The 16,534-nt window shown below is 57.3% G+C and overlaps 1 protein-coding gene across 1 annotated transcript in view; it reads right to left on the bottom strand.

Annotated features, from left to right (window-relative positions):
• OSBP2 (oxysterol binding protein 2) overlaps nt 1–16,534 on the bottom strand; it is a gene marked incomplete at its 5' end in the record, with an annotated part of 31,058 nt that overhangs the window by 491 nt on the left and 14,033 nt on the right. The window contains 10 exons of the mRNA XM_010158951.1: nt 1–31; nt 541–725; nt 1,130–1,225; nt 1,623–1,726; nt 2,484–2,604; nt 6,379–6,624; nt 10,274–10,441; nt 10,817–10,883; nt 11,595–11,712; nt 13,916–14,114. Coding sequence (XP_010157253.1) covers nt 1–31; nt 541–725; nt 1,130–1,225; nt 1,623–1,726; nt 2,484–2,604; nt 6,379–6,624; nt 10,274–10,441; nt 10,817–10,883; nt 11,595–11,712; nt 13,916–14,114 — 1,335 coding nt within the window. The remainder of the gene's footprint in view (nt 32–540; nt 726–1,129; nt 1,226–1,622; nt 1,727–2,483; nt 2,605–6,378; nt 6,625–10,273; nt 10,442–10,816; nt 10,884–11,594; nt 11,713–13,915; nt 14,115–16,534) is intronic.

The raw sequence follows: 16,534 nt of genomic DNA on the forward strand, positions 1-16,534 counted from the left end.
AGAGAAGAAATACATGTTCTCGGCGTTCTCCCTGCAGCCGCAGAGTGCTCATCAGGACAGCAGGGGCCATGCCCACCTCGAGCCAAGCTCCCCGCAGCCCTTCAGTCCCAGTCCCCCATCCCCGAGTCTCAGCCCAGCCCCACTGAAGCTGCTCCTGCTATCCCAAACCAGATGGGAGAGGTCCTCTGGGAGCGCTGCCTCCCAAAAAAACGATGACGCCTCGATGGGTGCCTCAGAGGGGAGCAGACTCCTGCTCCGTTGGCTCCACACAGGGAAGCTAAAAGCCAAGCCTACGATGGAAAAACCCAACCAGCACCCTCAGCTGCCTAAAACCTACAGCAAGGGTCCCCCAGAGCCACCTCCCCTTCAGGGCCCTGCTCTCCCCTCCTGGTGTCACAGACAAACCACCCAGCCACCCAAGTCCTGGTCCCCTTCCCGCCTCCTCAGGGCTGGGGACAGGAGCCCCCTCCATCCAGTGGGGTCAGGGTGACACCGTTAACCCCGTCCAGCTGCTGCACCCACGCCGAGGAGGGGACTCACGGGAGGGGGTACTTCTTCCACAGGACCTTTGGGGACAGTGTCTGGTAGACGGTTTTCTGCTTGCCCTCCATGCTGGTGCTTCCGTGGCTGCTCTGCACTATCTTGGAGCACTCCATCTTCTCGTCCCACGTGCCGGACATGACATAGTGGGCTTTCCCGTCGGCATCACTCACCACCCCTGTCACCTGGCAGAAGGAGACGGCTCTGGTGGCTTCTGGAAGTGCCCAGAGAACAGGGAGAGGCACGGGAATGGTCGAGCACCCTCCAGGTGCCCCGTGTCCTTGGGCATCAGCTGTGCCAGCGTGGGCGGAGCGCGGGCTTGTCCTGCCCGTGCACGTGGGTCCCCAGCTGATCCCACCCTTCCCAGGTCCCAGTGCTGCAGCTCTGGCACATGCAGAGCCAAAACACGGCGGTGTTTGGAGGTCCCCCCCACCCTCCCTGGTGACCCACATCAGAGGTGCCAGCACGGCTCCTTGGCTCCATCCTGGGACTCATCCCGGCTTGGTGCTGGGAACCCCTGAGCCCGGCTCAGAGGGAAGAGCCAGGTCTCACCCCACGCGAGGCTGCCAGAAGGATACTGGATACGCACCTTTCGGGGGACGTCTCTGGAGAAGTAGCTGTAGGGGGTAAATTTCAGCTGGCATTTATCTTTTGACTTATGGTTAACAATCTCTATTTCACCAGACTAGATGAGAGACACAGAACCACAGCGAGTGAGAGACTTTGCAAGGAGACAAATCAGGCGTTAGTCGTAGTTGGTGCAGGTACAAACCAGCCCCAGCTGCAGCATCCCCTCTGCCTGCAGCCCCCCCAGCCACCCCCACCAGCCCCATGGCTCGCAGGGCAAAACCCACCACACAGGTGACCACCCTTCCCCACAGAGCTGCTGGCCTTGGGAAAAGCCTTTAGGAGCTCCAAGAAGCCTCTGTCCATCCCTGCCAGGGAAGCAGTAGCAGCTAGGTGGGGAGCCAGGCAGCGCTGGCATACACCCCCAGAGGGCAGTGCCCTCCCAAGCCCCCTGCCTGCCCCAGAGCTGGGGGAGGCCAGGCAGAACCCATCGCCCAGGACCCACAGCCACCGACCTGGTCAATCCAGAGCTTGCCCACGATGATGTTGTGAACGGTGGAGGTGACCTTCCTCCAGACGTAGTGATTCCCGCTGGAGTGGAACTCAAGGTGGATGGCGCCTGCAGGGAAGAGGGTGCCCTGGGCTCAGCGAGGGCAGATGGCTGGGCAGGGCTGCAGGCAGCTCCCCCAGAGTACATGCCACCGGCACCACGCTCAGAGCCAACCTGGACCCCCTACCTGCACCACCCAGCATCAGCCCCGAACCAGGCCAGGTCTGGATTTATCCCTCCCCTGCTGCACGCCCCGTGTCCTGCTACAGCAAGGGAGCACCGATACCTGCCAGGCCTCTGCCCTCTTCCAACCCCCAGAATGAGCAGGTCAGAAACGTGCTGCCTGGTTGACTCCCAGTGCAGCTGGGCACCAGCACAGCTCTGGGAGCTGCCCCAGGCATGCTGCCCCCAGCCCAGGGACGGGCAGCAGACAACTAGAACGCTCAGCAAGGAAGGAGGCAGCTTATTGCATCTGGCTGCCAGGTCGGGGGTTAAAACAGGCAGCAAGCTAACCTTTAAATAACATTTAAGGAGAAATCAATTAATGGGCAAGCAGAATATTTCCAACGCAGATACGCTATGGTGCTAGCAGCAAGCACAGCAGATTCCCTTTGCAGCTGACACAATTCCTATTTCCAGGGCAGACGAGTTATCTGGGAGGGTTTCTGTGATTGGGAGCACAGATCCACGCTCCCGTGTTGCTCAGGGTGGACTTCACTGAGCCCTGAGTGAGCCCAAGGGATGGCACGTTGCTTTAACCTCCGAGGTACTGCATGAGCAGGGTAGGGAGAGAGCAGGCCCGATCCCCTCAGCATCCGTCACCTACCCAGCGGCATGATGGACAGGTATTTGCCCCTGAACTTGCTGGCGATCGTGATTTCCTGCCACAGCGTCCACCCTCGCCTGGAGTAGACGTGATGGGCAGCTGCTGGGGGGTGGTGGCTCACCTGGGGAGAGGAGAAACAGCTCTTAAGGTCACTGCCACCAGCACTGCAGAGCCCTGGCGAGCACTCGGCCATTGCAGCGTGACGCCTAGGACAGCTCTGGCCTTGAGGACACCCCACTGCCCAGTCTTCTCCCGGGCACTGGCGTGACCTCCGTGAGGTACTTGGCAGCACGTGGAGGTACACTGAGCTCCTGCCAGGAATTTCAAAGGCTCGTTAGCAAAGCATCAGGTGTGAAAAACTTAACTTGAGTAACTTTCACAGTGAGATGATACTGTACTGTGACCCAGGACATGGCCCTGCTCTCCAGGGCTGAGAAACAGGGATGTGCCAACACCCAGCCTAGATCCCCAGTAATCCCAGTGTAACTGCCGTTCCTACCAGCATCTGCCTGGAACCCCCAGGGGACACAGGTCCACAGGTTGTCTGAGCCACACGGACCTGCCCAGCCAAGCCTTCGGCTTTGCCCCGCCAACACTCTGGGCTGGACAAGCAGATGCAGCACATGGTGTAAGAAACTAACTTCTTGTGATTTTGCAGATGGAAAATTCCAGTCCTAGAAGGTAACTTTTTGTGTTTCTGCAGATGAGTCCTATGCCTCAGTTTTATCACATGTTTGCATGAGCTGTTTTCTTAATCAACCTGAACAAGGGCTAATTGGCAAGGTCAAATAAAAGAAGAAATATCACCATCTCAGGAGAAAGAAAACATTAAAATAATAACAGGTTGGGAACAAGATAAAGAATTGCAGAACAAGATGTAACGAAGATAGACCAAAGTGTTAACGTACTGTCCCTAAAAATAAAATGCACAAGTTGCACAAAAGTATCGAAACCCGCGTGGGGTGGGCTGGGAACCTGGAGTGCTCAGCCAAGGAGGAAACAGGGGAGGGGGCTGAATGTGGCGGGAATCAGGGTATTTAAGACGTATTCTGTCGCTATTAGGTGTGCGCTCTCTCTCCTGCGAGGGGTGAGGACGCCCGCCACTGCCATCACAAATAAAATGCGGCTTCACTGAGATTCTGCCTGAGCCAAAGTAACCAGGCTGTGAGCATTTCTCACAAGAGGGACAGCCTGTGAACAGACGGTGCTCACTCACACCCCCTGCGCCAGAAAAGACGACCAAAACCAGGGTGGGAGCAGGACAACCCAGCCAACCTGTGGCGCTCCAGCACGGCACACGCCGCCCCTCACTGGGAATCCTATGGCCACCAGGCCCCACCGGCCACGCCACCACGTTCCGCGATCGTTTGCCGCAGTGTAGTTACCCACTGAGCGCCCCAAACTGCTGGATTCCGAACGTGAGCAGAGCAAAAACCTCTCCATTACATCCCACTGTCACCAGCGGGAGAAAATCCTATGTGGGTAACAGGATTTCAGGCACAAGACGCTCAGTGCTTCACTCAGCGCGTTGGTGGGTGGAGCAGCACCCCCGGCATCCAAGGAGGTTCAGAGAAGCAGGAAGGGCGTCCGTCTGCCCATCCCACGCTGCCCACACCAACTGCAGCACCAGGGCAAGAGGCATCGCCGACGCCTCGCCGTGCAACGTCCTGCTGGTGCCCAGCGACTCCTTGGGGATGGCTCCGTGAGGGAGACGCAGAGGCTCCACTCGCGCACCAAAGTCTCCAGAGCGCTCCGAGGGAGCAGGTTGGCTCCAAGCTCCAGGAAACCTCATTTTGGATTAAGTTCGTGTGCCGTGCAGTGAGGGAGAGACTTGGGGACATGCAGGAAGGCTGACCCAGGGTTCAGCCTGGCTTGCAGCTCAGCTAGCGTGGAGGTGCCAGGAAGACCAAATCTGGGTACAGATGCAGGAAAACCGGGGCTAACTGGAAAAAGTAATTCCAGGCAGATTATTTATTGGGCAGGGATGGAGGAAGCAGGGGGTGAAAAGCAGAGTGAGGGAATGAGAAAAGGGATGGCAAGGGGTGGGAGTAACATGGTCATGGTCCGGTGGTACCCGACGCGCAGCGCTGGGCTGCATCGCTGCAGTGAGGGTAACAAAGCCACCCTCTCATTCTGACCGTACCCTGGGAGGGTGAGGGGTGCTGCGGGATGCACCAAGCATCCCGGTAAGGAACCATCCGCTTCCTGTAACACCAGGCTGAGCTGGGTGACAGCACACCAGGGAGGTGCTGAAGAACAGACCCCCGTTTCTCTCGGCTGTACATAAACCCAGCTGGGGAAGATGGCTGTGCAGCAGGACGGGGACTCGCTGTGGGACGAGAGGAGGTGAAGGTGTGAAGCTGTGTTGAATCTGAGCTCTGTCATCTTCACAGCAAAGTGACAGGGATGCCCAGAGGGATGCCGCTGCCTCTGATCTCGGAACTGGAGATTATCTGCTGAAGCACCTTTCTGTTTGTCACAAGCAAGGGGCCACATCTCCAGGAGACCCCACACAGCCGGTTCAACATCACTGCCCGGAACAGCACAGCCCAGAGACTGAAGGCGCCAGGAGGTGCTGGGAAGTGCCATTCTGCCTTGGCCCAGAGCTTTGCAAGAGTCTGCCAAGCTCGAGCACCCATTCCATTCCCATGGAGGGGTTCTCTCTGCACCTACATGTCCTGTGAGGAGCTGACGGCAGAGCATGACACCTGCCACCAGCGGTTGCTCCAAACCTGGGTACAAAGGGGCGTGACTGGGAGGTGCTGATGATGAGGGACAGAGACAAGCCAAACCATGGCAGGGGAACACAGGGGTGTAAGGGCAAGCCTGAGCCTCCTCACTGCACATCCAGTGCACTCCATCCCCACATCCAACATGTGCTGTGAGCATCACGGAGCACGGCATGCCTGGATTAGCAGAAAGACCCTTTTCCCATGCAACGCCCCCACCAAAAGGTCTGGGGGGCTCTGGGGCACAGTCTGCTGAAAGGCTCTGCAGATCCTGGACCTTCATCAGCCTCTGCAGAGAGACAGAGGTTTGTGATTTTGTTTGATGCTTCTGAACACAAAGACATGAGGGTCACTCTGCCCCTGCGGCAGCACAGCCACCCCCTGGGGAACAGAGAGCCCCACCAACATGATGTACTTTCCAAATTGAGTAGATTCAATGCTTAATACTTTTAAGATAATTTAATTATAAAGTTTATTCCTGTTCCTGCCTGCAAGGGTTGATGAATGGCCCCATCCCTCCCCAGGAATCCAGGATGGGCCAGCACAGTGTGCTGTATATTCAACAGTCCATTTTCTTCACAGGTCACAACTCATCCAGCGCTGCAGGTTTCTAATTAAGACCTGCTGTTGGAGCGACGTGTGCCAGATGCGCCCTGTGGGCAGAGCGTGGGGCTGTCAGAGGCTCTCGGGTTGGCCCCAGGCTCTGAAACTAAAAACGTTCAGTCCAAGAGAAAGAAATGAGACCCCGAGACGCGCTCCAGCCCAAAGACACCTTGGAACAGGGAGGAACTGTGCCAGAGCTCGCAGGCACCACTGGCATGGCCAAGGAGGGAGCTCAGGTGAGGAGAGCTGCTCCCTTCCTGCTCAAGTGTTGACAGCAGCCCCAGGCAGGCTGCCAGGACATCTGACAGTGATGGACACCTTTCTCCTCCCCTTGTTCCCCACTTCCCGCTCTGCAACGCCGGCACGGGCACACTGTCCTGCTTCTGAGAAATGGCTTGGGCTCTGCCTGCTGCTGCGCCGGCCAACACCAACCCACTGGGTGTCTTGGCCAGGAAGAAGGCTCAGTGTGAGGAGAGGCCGGGTCTCCTTCCAGGAAGGGCAGCTCCGGCCAGACACCAGCAGCAGGGTGGACACGCAGAGCTCCTCTGCAGCCCCTGGCTCACCTGCTCACACAGGGAACGGAAACCAAACTCCTCCAGCCGGTCGAGCTCATAGGTTTCCCCCAGGAGTGGGTTGAATGGCTTTGCAGTGCGGTGGACAGTCGTCGAGTAGGAAGACACAGAAAACGCAGCAACGAAGCACATCTGCTCCATGGAGCTCTCACACTTGACCGCCTTGTCCAGCAGCTCATGGTACTCCAGATCCTCCGTCAGCCTCTGCAGCATGGAGAGCGGCTCATTGAAGTTCACCTGGAGGGGAACGAGTTAGGGTTAGCAAAGCAGGGGAGATGCCAAGCTGGACACTTCACCCTTTGCGTTCTTCCCCCACCCCGTGCCCTGTTAACCACCAGCATCCCACGTGCTCAGCTCTCTGGCACAGCACAACATGCTCCAAGGGTCAGGGATCCGGGATGGATGGAAATGGCACCCAACCGAAGCTGCAGCCCCACAGGCAGCTCACAGCACGGGGCTGGATGTGCCACGACACACTACCTGCACGCTGCCCACACGCGGCCTGCGTGCTGCCTCTGCAGCATCACACAAGTGTCACATGAAGGGAAGAGCACATGTTCTGCTGTGCTCCCTGAACCATGCCACAAAGGCTTTGAAGTCCCCAGCTGAGACAGGATGTGCTGGGCGTCCAGCAGCCCCATGAGATCAGCTATTGTCCCAGGTATCACCTTGCTCTGGTGATGCCCAAAATGAGCTTCAGCCTCAGACCAGCTTCCCCCCGCCTCCCGCCCAGCATCCCACAGCCACAACCAAGGGGCACCACGGGGCAGGCGTGTGCTGCTCCCTGGGCCGCCCTCCATCGCCTCCTGCAGAACCATCCCAGCTGCAGCCCAGTGACTCTGAAAACCCTGAGAAGCCCCATTTCGGGGTCTCCCCACGCCTGGGACTGCAGCCCCACGACAGCACCCGAACTGGCAATGCCCCATGGGGCAGGGAGCGGTGGGGAGATCTGTCATACTCCCACCCCCAAGTCACTGCTTTGTCAGTCAGAAAGCTGCCGTGCGCCGACAGGTTGGACAGGCTGCAACCCCCCGGGGAAAAACCAAACGGTTGATGTTAGCAACACTTCTGTTCTGAAAAGAGTTGATATTAAAAAACAAGTGAAAGGAAGATGGAGACGCTTTGTCGCAAAGGTCTTCTGCCTCCAACCATATGAAATTCCCTTTCTGCTTTCGGCTCAGAACAAAGGAATAGACTGTAGAAGCAGCAGATGGCTGAAGGATGGGAGCAACACTTCTATAAGCCAAGTTACGTATTTCATACTAAAGAAAACAAACCCCAGATCATTCTGCTCAGGGACTGAAGTATCAGGGATCTTACAGCATCCAAGAAGGAGGGAGCTGTGCAGGGAGGGCAGCACCACATCCATACAGACAAGCAAATCACTGCGGGCTTGAGGTAACTCCCGGGAGTGACGCAGGCAGCACGGGAACAAAGCCGGCAGCTGCACCCTCTCTCCCAGCCCTGCTCGCAGCAGCAAAGCAAAACCCTTCCACGGAAGAAGATGAACCCACCCAAAATGCAAAACCCCTAAAGGTGCTTTCTTCCCTGTCAATGCTGCAGGTTTGTTTGCTCCGAAGGAAAATCGAGGAGTGTCTTTTCAGTCCATCACGTACCCGGGAAGGGCTCAGGGGTCTCGGAAATGCCTCTAATATCCCAAGAATCGGGTGAAGCACATGGGAAGAGACACTCCCGACGCTCGGAGCACACAACAGGCTCACTGGTGGTCTGTACTATAATTAACCACTTCCCACACAGCCCCCACGAGCCGGCAGCTCCGCTTCCTCCTCCTCTGGTTACCACAGTGTCAGCTGGACAGCCCCCATTTGGCACCACTGTCTGGATGCACGGAGCTGTGACTTCTCCTGTGCTCTGAGCACACACGCTACGGACAGAGAATTCAAATGCCTGGTGAGAGGAGATGACATTGCCCCGATACCTTCAGCAGCAGGCTGAACCTGCTGCGTGCCGCTGAGCCTGGAGGTGCAAAGCATCTCCCTGCCTCCGTACCTGTACAGATATCCAGAGAGGAGAGACAGAGAGCAACCGATGCTGGGCCAAGCCCCTTCCTTACAACCCAGAGCTCTAGGGAACAGTTTGCAGAGACAGCAGAGCTGGGAAACCAGACCCGCTCGCCCCAGGGAGGGGATGGAGCAATTACATCCCCCGAGCTAGCATCAGGGGCTGCTGCCTGAGCAGAACATATTGCTCCCAGGGTTAGACTCAGCTTTAACAGCTCCCGGAATTATCTGATTGATAGGGAAGGTATAAAATTCCCTCTCCCCAGGCACCGACAGCTGCTGATATTTCACATCCTGAACTTATTTCTGTACCCATGACACCTTTATCGGACATCGATGCTGCTGTGGAAACGCGAACGGACGGCACTGAGCTGTGTACCTTGGCGGGAAATAGGAAGGGAGAAGCTCATTGCTGTCACTCGGAGAGTGTCAGGCACTGCTTTAAGAGGAGATGAAATACTATCAATTCAGCATCCAAGCCCCTTCAACATGCCCCTCCCCTTTATCCAGAGAAGGAAGGACCCCAAATACAGGTCCAGGGCTATGGATCACAGTTTGCCAAGCCACTTCCACTCCAGCCAGCGCTGCAAGGACCCCCAGACACCCCCAGCTGTTTTACAGCTCTCCCAAGCTTGACAGGACTGCATGGGGTTTGGGGAAATGGGTTCCTTATGATGGCACCCAGTCCCATCCATGCTGCTTGCTGGGCTGGCCAAGACCTGCTGGAAAACTGGCAGCTGGGAAAGGCTGGTTTGCCTGGAAAAAACAGGGGCTGCAGTTGTGGGGGAGCTGTGGCGTGGGCAGTGTTTCGCCTGGGTACACAAGGCACAGAGTTGTTATCTGCAAGATATAATGCACATCCCACTTACTGTCTGTGGCAGCCCATGCAAGGGCGGCTCCTTCAGCCAGACCCCTGCCTGCAAACCCTCTCCTAACCACCCACCAGAAGCTTCACCCCAAGGAGCAAACCCCACAGCAGCCAGCAGTGCCGTACATCGCCCCCGTGGCACCCCCTTCACTGCAGGCCACTCTTTCAAGGAAAATGAAGGCACTCTGGGTCCTTGGGGTGACACGCGGCCCTGGTGTGCTGCCAGTGCTGGTGGGGCTGCTCCCTGAGCATCGTGACCCCAGGAGACATGCTGGGGAAAGCATGAGCAGCAGCAAGGTCTCTTCTTGTGTCCCCTGGGCGAAACACTTGAATCCTCTGGCATTCAAGGTGTCCTGGTTCCCTCCTTCCCCCTGCACCCGCTGGATTTGTAGAGGACACTCGGGCAACGTTGTTCTGCTCCAGCTTGCCCTGAGACTCGTGTGAGCAAGCTGCCAGGGCTCTCCACAGGCAGCACAGAAGGGATCAGTCCCAAAGAAAGAGCTCACCCAGTTCAAACAGTCCCTAATGCAACAGCCATGGCATCTGTCGTTTTCCCCACAGCAATCAGCACTGCACCCCGTGCCGCTGAGGACAGCCCCCTGCAGCGCTGCTGAGCCTTCTAACTCTTGGGCAGCACTCGGACAGTTTCAGGGGCAAAATGCAGTTTCAGGGGGCAAATAAATTGCAGGGGATTTGAGCCAGCAGAACTGAGCAGCCAGGACACATCGGTGCTGCTGAGCAGGGCTGGGGAGAGGAGTGAGGTGGTTTCAGAGCGCTCTGCCAGCGCTAAAAACAGCCCCCCCAGGCGAGGTTGGCAACTGGTGATGTGCTCCTGTCCTGCTCGGGTTGCTGTGCTGTCACGGCACCTGGCAGGGCCACCCAGAGCCGAATCCAAATCCTCTGCACAGCCAAAGGCTGTGCCCAAACTAAACCCTCAGCGCTGGCACCACAGCAGCAGACTCTCCGCGGGCCTCGCTGCCGGGGCAGGCTCACTTACGGGCATGGGGATCTTGGAGAGCTCTTTGCCGATGCAGTTCTTCATGATGCTCCAGAGGTTAAGGCTGTAGTTGGGTTTGTCGGGGATGCGAGTCCGTCTCCTTTTCTTCGGCAGGAGATCTTTACAAGTGGACTCATTGTAGCTGCTTTGATTTGAGCTTTCAAAGACCTGCAGAAGCACCAGAAGAGGCACAAGTTAAGCCAGACTGAGGCAGCACGGCCCAACCAGAGCCAGGAGCAGCAACCACAGCTCAGGACGCATCCTGTGCACAGGGGGAGCATCCCTGGGTGCATCACCAGAGCCTGTCCTCCAGGGCATGGGGGAAATAACAGTGCAATTGCCACCAACACTGTCCTGCTTCCCTTAAGGGAAGTGTGGGGAGCTGCTGTAAGACCATTGATATCTGTCCCCCCCCCGTGGCTCACAGCAATCCATCCTGGGGGCACAGGAGGGATGCGGACGGAGAGTCTCTCCAACAGCCTCCTCCTCTCCCCTGGTCTCATCCCGCGGGACCATCCCTCCCACCCTGCCCGGCCAACTCACACTGTCCTCCAGGTTCCAGTCCTCAGGGTGGCCCTCGCTGGCCCCACTCAGGTTACTGCCCGAACGCCTGTGGGGAAGCAAGAACTGGCTGGTGAGCACAAGGAAGCGCAGAGAAAGGGAGAGAAAAGCCAGAGTTGGTGCAGCACAGCCAGCATCACCCGGAGAGTCTCCCTGCACCACCCCAGGGTGCTGCTGGGAAGGCAGTGGGGTGATGGAGGCTGCTGGAGGGAGTGCAGTGTGGAGTGTCCCAGCCTCAGCACTGAGAGCCTCTGATTTTGCCAATGAGGCCAGCAGTGTGACTGTGGTTCAGACCACAGATGACTCCAGCCCAGACAGATGCCCAGGAAAGCATAAGAGCAAGTCAAGGCAAAGGCGGCAAGTTGCTCCCCGCTTCTGCCCAAGGCTCCAAGGGATCTCCCCCCAGACTCCTGCCCAGGCTGCCCTCGAGCTCCTGTCAGCTGCCGGGGCAGAGGACTTGGCTTTCCCGCAGCACAGGCTTGACGTCTGCCCTTCCTTGCCTGCTTTGCTACAGCTGGGGCCATCCACAGCCTTGCTCACTCCAGGGATGCAAGAGCAGCCGGGCACAGTACAGAGCCCGGGGCAGAGGCAGATGGTTTGCTGGGGGACATGCAGGCAGAGAACCCCTCGGGAGAGGATGCTGCCTTCCAGCCCAAGCCCAACTCCAGGAAACCATCTCACCCCCTGCTCTTCCCGCACCCTCAGCAGGTTTGACCAGGCTGCAACGTGCGATGCACTGCGCTGGGACGGGGGCTCATACCTGTGGTGCTTGGGGTCTGCAGTTACAGTGATAAAAGCTGGTGCATCCTCCATGGCATCAAAATACTCCGTCTCTTCATCTTCATCACTGGCCTCTCCTTTTGCAGACTGCACACTCCCTGTCGGCACAAAGGGTTCAAGATGTCGGGTGCTGGCACTTCCCTTCTGAACCCACCAAGCACCAGCATGTCCCCAGAGCCCACCCTCCTCCCGCTGTGTCTCCTGCAGCACTGGCTCCCTTTACAGCTTCTCACCCTCCTCTCCATCCCACTCCAAGATGAAAGGATTCTGTACTGATCTCCAGCTCCTAAAAGCAGGGAAGGATGTGTCCTGCCAGCCCATGTCCTGCTCTACAATCCAGGCACATGAGGCTTCCCTGCCATGCTGGAGGCACCTCCCAAAGTGCCACCAGGCTGCCTTAGCCAGACACACACAACTCGCACATTTAAGGCAGCTACCACTACAGCACAGGAAACCCCGTTTGGGTTCAAATGCGATAAAAAAGTCACATGTTTCAGGTGATGCTTAGGGACACTTCACAGCTCTTGGGTTTTCCATCCCCAGACTTACAATCATTTCTCCTCCCTGCTGTGGTGGGAGAGATGGTTACGAAGCCGGGAGCTTGAACTGCTGGCCCCATGCACATTCTCACCCCGCCAGAACATTAACTGCGGTGACTTTGAGACCTGGTGCAGTTGCCCTGCTCCTGCCCCTGCTGCTCCCCACACACAGCCTCACCGCGGGCTGAATTCCCCGCTCTGCCACAGGTGAAGAGGCTAGGATGGCCGCTAGCTCGGCTTCCTGGCAGGGTTCAGCAACCTCCTGCGCTGCACCGCTCCCACACCCCTTCAAAGGAGCTGGCTAACCCCGTGTGATGGCGTCGGGTTGGATGTGTGTCTGTCCCTACACCTAATTCGCTCCTGCCCTCCCCAGCTGCACCACAGGATCACAGAACCATTCAGGTTGGAAAAGACCCTTAAGATCGAGTCCAACCATTAACCCAACACTGCCCACCCACCACTAACCACGTCCCTCAGCACCTCATCCACATGTCTCTCAAACACCTCCAGGGATGGTGACTCCACCACCTCCCTGGGCAACCTGTTCCAGTGCCCCCAGCCCCTTCATGAAGAAATTCTCCCTAATACCTAATCTAAACTCCCCAGGCACAACTTGAGGCTGTTTCCTTGAGGCTGTACAAAAACAAGAGCAGCGCCTGGCACTGCTGTCACCACCCAACAGCCACTACTCTCTCCCTTGAGTCTATATATCCTTTAAAAATAAGACAAGGTCTTATTCACAGTTTTTGGCTACCAGATTTAACTTATGCCTCCCACAGGGAAGGAAATTTGGCACAAATATGCAAAGCTGTCAGATTTTATAGCCCAGTAACTCTCATGAAAAGCAAACAAACCCCAGCCATGCCACCACCACCGGGAACGCGGCAGCGCCAGGGGATCCTGCGCTTCCTCCAAGCACCATGGCTGCCCTGCAGCAGCCGGAGATGTGCCCACTGGTGAAGGTCACAGCTACTGAAATAGTCCAAAACAGCACAGGCAAGCTGGGGACACAGCCCTCTCCTACACCTGTAACTTAGGGAAATCCAACTCCCCAAGCAAGGAGCAGCAGGACAAAGAGGGACACTTATGGTGTAATGGGATCCATTAAAAACAAAACCACAGGCACACAGGGCACTGCCTTCTGCATCCTCCCCATCCCTGCCGACTCGCTGGGAGCTGCTGAGTCTATTTTCTGGGGCCCCCAACAGCAGAAGGACACAGACTTGCTGGAGCGAGACCAGAGGAGGCCACGAAGCTGCTCCGAGGGCTGGAGCACCTCTGCTATGGGGACAGGCTGGGAGAGTTGGGCTTGTTCAGCCTGGAGAAGAGGAGGCTCCGGGGAGACCTTAGAGCCCTTTCCAGTGCCTAGGAGGGCCTTTTTCCAAGGGCAGGGAGTGACAGGACAAGGAGTAACGGGTTTAAACTGAAAGAAGGAGATTGAGATTGGATATCAGGAAGACATTCTTCCCAGACAACATGGGGAGGCACTGGGACAGGTTGCCCAGAGAAGCTGTGGATGCCCCATCCCTGGATGTCTTCAAGGCCAGGCTGGATGAGGCTTGGAGCAACCTGGTCTAGTGGAAGGTGTCCCTGCCCATGGCAGGGGGGTTGGAACTGGATGACCTTTAAGGTCCCTTCCAACCCAAACCATTCTGTGATTCTATGAAAAGAGCAGACAGGAGCCCCTGTCCATCCCCGGGATCCCCACTGGGCTCTGCCCCCGTAACAGACCCCAGTCGCGGCCCAGCCTGGTAGCACTCACCCTTGGCAGTGCTGGCGATGCCAGTGCTGCTGGAGGACAGGCCAGGGGCTCCACGGCAGGCTCGCTCCAAGCTGTTGTGCTGCTTGGCTAACTGCTCGATGGTCTCCTCCAGCCGGATCCTCTGCTCCCGCTCATACTGCAGCGCCCGCTGCCATTTTCTGCTGTGAGTTTCGGCTAAGTCGAGGAAATCGCGGCAAGCCTGGGGAGGAGAAGGAAGGGACATGTCAGCACCTGGCACAGCCCCGGCACCCTGGGAGCTCCTCGTGAAGCCAGTGCTGGCACCTGGTGACTCCAGAGCTAGCTCCCCACCACTCTCCCTCCTCATGTCCCACAACCCTGGTTTTCCGACATGATATCCCAGAGCTCTGCACAATCCCTCATATCCATGAGGCTAAAACCAGTTCAGCTCTGACCACCCAAACATGAAGCATCTCGAAGGAGACAACTGCAACACAGAAAACTGCCTTAAGACCACAAAGTCTTCATGATGTCTCATCTCCCCTGGCAGCCTGGCTGACCATGCCACAGCCTGCTCCTGTCCCTGGTCCCATCGCTGGTCCACGGGAGCCCAGGCTGGGCTCACACAAGCCTTGGTCCAGCCCAGCTCTTCATGGATGCCCCAAGATCCCCAGAAGCCACCTCCATCCCCAACCCTGCAGGTACAGATAAGCCGGACAGGATGATGGTCCCTGGGGTGACAGTCACAGACAGGAAAGGATGCCCAAGACAGGAGCTGGCAAGCCCTTTGCTCCAAGGAGACAGTGACAAGGATGCCAGCTCCTCCCCGGAACCACACAGCCCAGCAGACAGCAAAGGGCCTGGCCTGGCCCCTGTAAGGTGTTCACCATGGCCAAAGGCCCTCTCCTTGATGGGACCTTTTCTGGGGAGCAGGATGCACCAGCCGCAGGGATGCATGCATGAGGGAAGGAGGGCTCATGGATGCACTAAACGATGCCTTGAAGGACACCCAGTGTCCCTGTCCTGTGCCACCAGGCAGCCAACAGTGGGGACACTGTGACCCAGGCTGACTGAACCCAGGGTTCATCCTACACCATCAGCTTCTCGTCCTCTGGACTTCCATTTGAAGCCCTCAGCAGCTCCACAGTGCTGTCACACTGCCTGCCCTGAGCTCCATGAACACTCCCCTACAAGCGCCACACTGCAACAGCACCAAGGCTGGAGCATCAGCCAGGAGAGCGGGAGGGAATTCCTCCCAGGAAAGGAGAGGGGCAGAGCCCTCTGTACATCCTTGGCACCACAATGGGAACGTGGTCCTGCAAGCGTGGAGCAACACAGCATGTCACTGGCTTTGCTGGTTCTGACTGCAGGCAGGGAGGGCCTGTCCCCCCCAGATCTCTAGCTGTGCTCTCATCCTGCATCCCCCAGCCTGATGGGGACACCCAGCTCCTCCTCCCGGGAGCCACAGTCCCCACAGGGCTGCACGGACAGACACGGAGAGATGCAAGACCAGGCAGCACATCTCCAGGGCACTTCACACCCCCTTCTCTGGTAACAACTCAGCTCCTCTCCCCACCCCGAAAAGTCCAAAGCTGGCCGTGACCCACGGCTGCAAAGCCCACGGGCAGACCCTGCCCTGCTGCCTTCACACTCAGCTTCCAGCTGAAGCCTCCTGCCAGTCAGAACTAACCCGCACCCCAAGCTGGCGTGCTGGCTTCTTTTCTTGCACTGCTGCATGGCTCTAAGAGGATGAAACCCAAGGGCAGGTAATGGGATAGCAGCCGTGACCTTCCTGGCCCTGCAAAGCTCATTATCTGCCCCGAAGGTCCCCTCTGCAGGCAGCAGGCACAGAAATACCCATTCTGGCACAGCTCACTGGCACTGAGGATGGAAACTGCCGGCCATACCAGCTCAGGGGGTTCAGCGTTTTAAAACGATGCGCTAGATCACCTGCAATTATCCTGCTGCAATTAAACACAGTAAATTAAGGAAAAGCAGGTAATCACAGGGGAGCCAGCAAAGAAAGCTCTCCAGCACATCACCAGAGAGCTGGGAGCCGTGGGATGTGGAGGAAAAATCACTCCATCAGTCAACAAATCAATGTCCTAAATAAAAATCACAGCAGATAAAAACCTCAGGTTCTCTCATCCCAAGGCTGCCGAGCTTTGCAGAGGATCCACGCTGTATCCCAAAGGGACATCTTCACCGACAGGCTTCATTTATAGCCTCTTTCATTAAAAGAAAAAAAACACTGAAGTGATGGACAAGTGGCCATCAGCGTTGCAGACCTTCTCCACCAAGCGTGGGGAGGCTTTAGGAAGATCACCAGGATGGTCCTCGTGCAGCCCAGATGCCGCCGGAGGCAGCACTATCTCCCCACAGTGAGTCCGGACGATGCTTGCTCCTGGCAGCATCCCACAGCTTGTGTCCATGTGGATTTAGGGGCTGGCTGGGGTATGTGCAGGGTTTATTCCCTGATTTTGAAAGACTGTTAGGACACCCTTCTGCAGCCTCTCCCTCTGTAATTCCGACACTGGGACAAGCACCCTGCTCGTGGCCAGATCCACACCACCACATTCACGAAGCATCCGGATTAACCCGGATGAGCGCCACGTTTGCTCGCTGAGCGAAGCGATGCCGAGGGTGGCATCAGGAGAACAT

Source organism: Eurypyga helias, unplaced genomic scaffold, assembly GCF_000690775.1.
Source record: "Eurypyga helias isolate BGI_N326 unplaced genomic scaffold, ASM69077v1 scaffold24369, whole genome shotgun sequence".
Taxonomy (NCBI): domain Eukaryota; kingdom Metazoa; phylum Chordata; class Aves; order Eurypygiformes; family Eurypygidae; genus Eurypyga; species Eurypyga helias.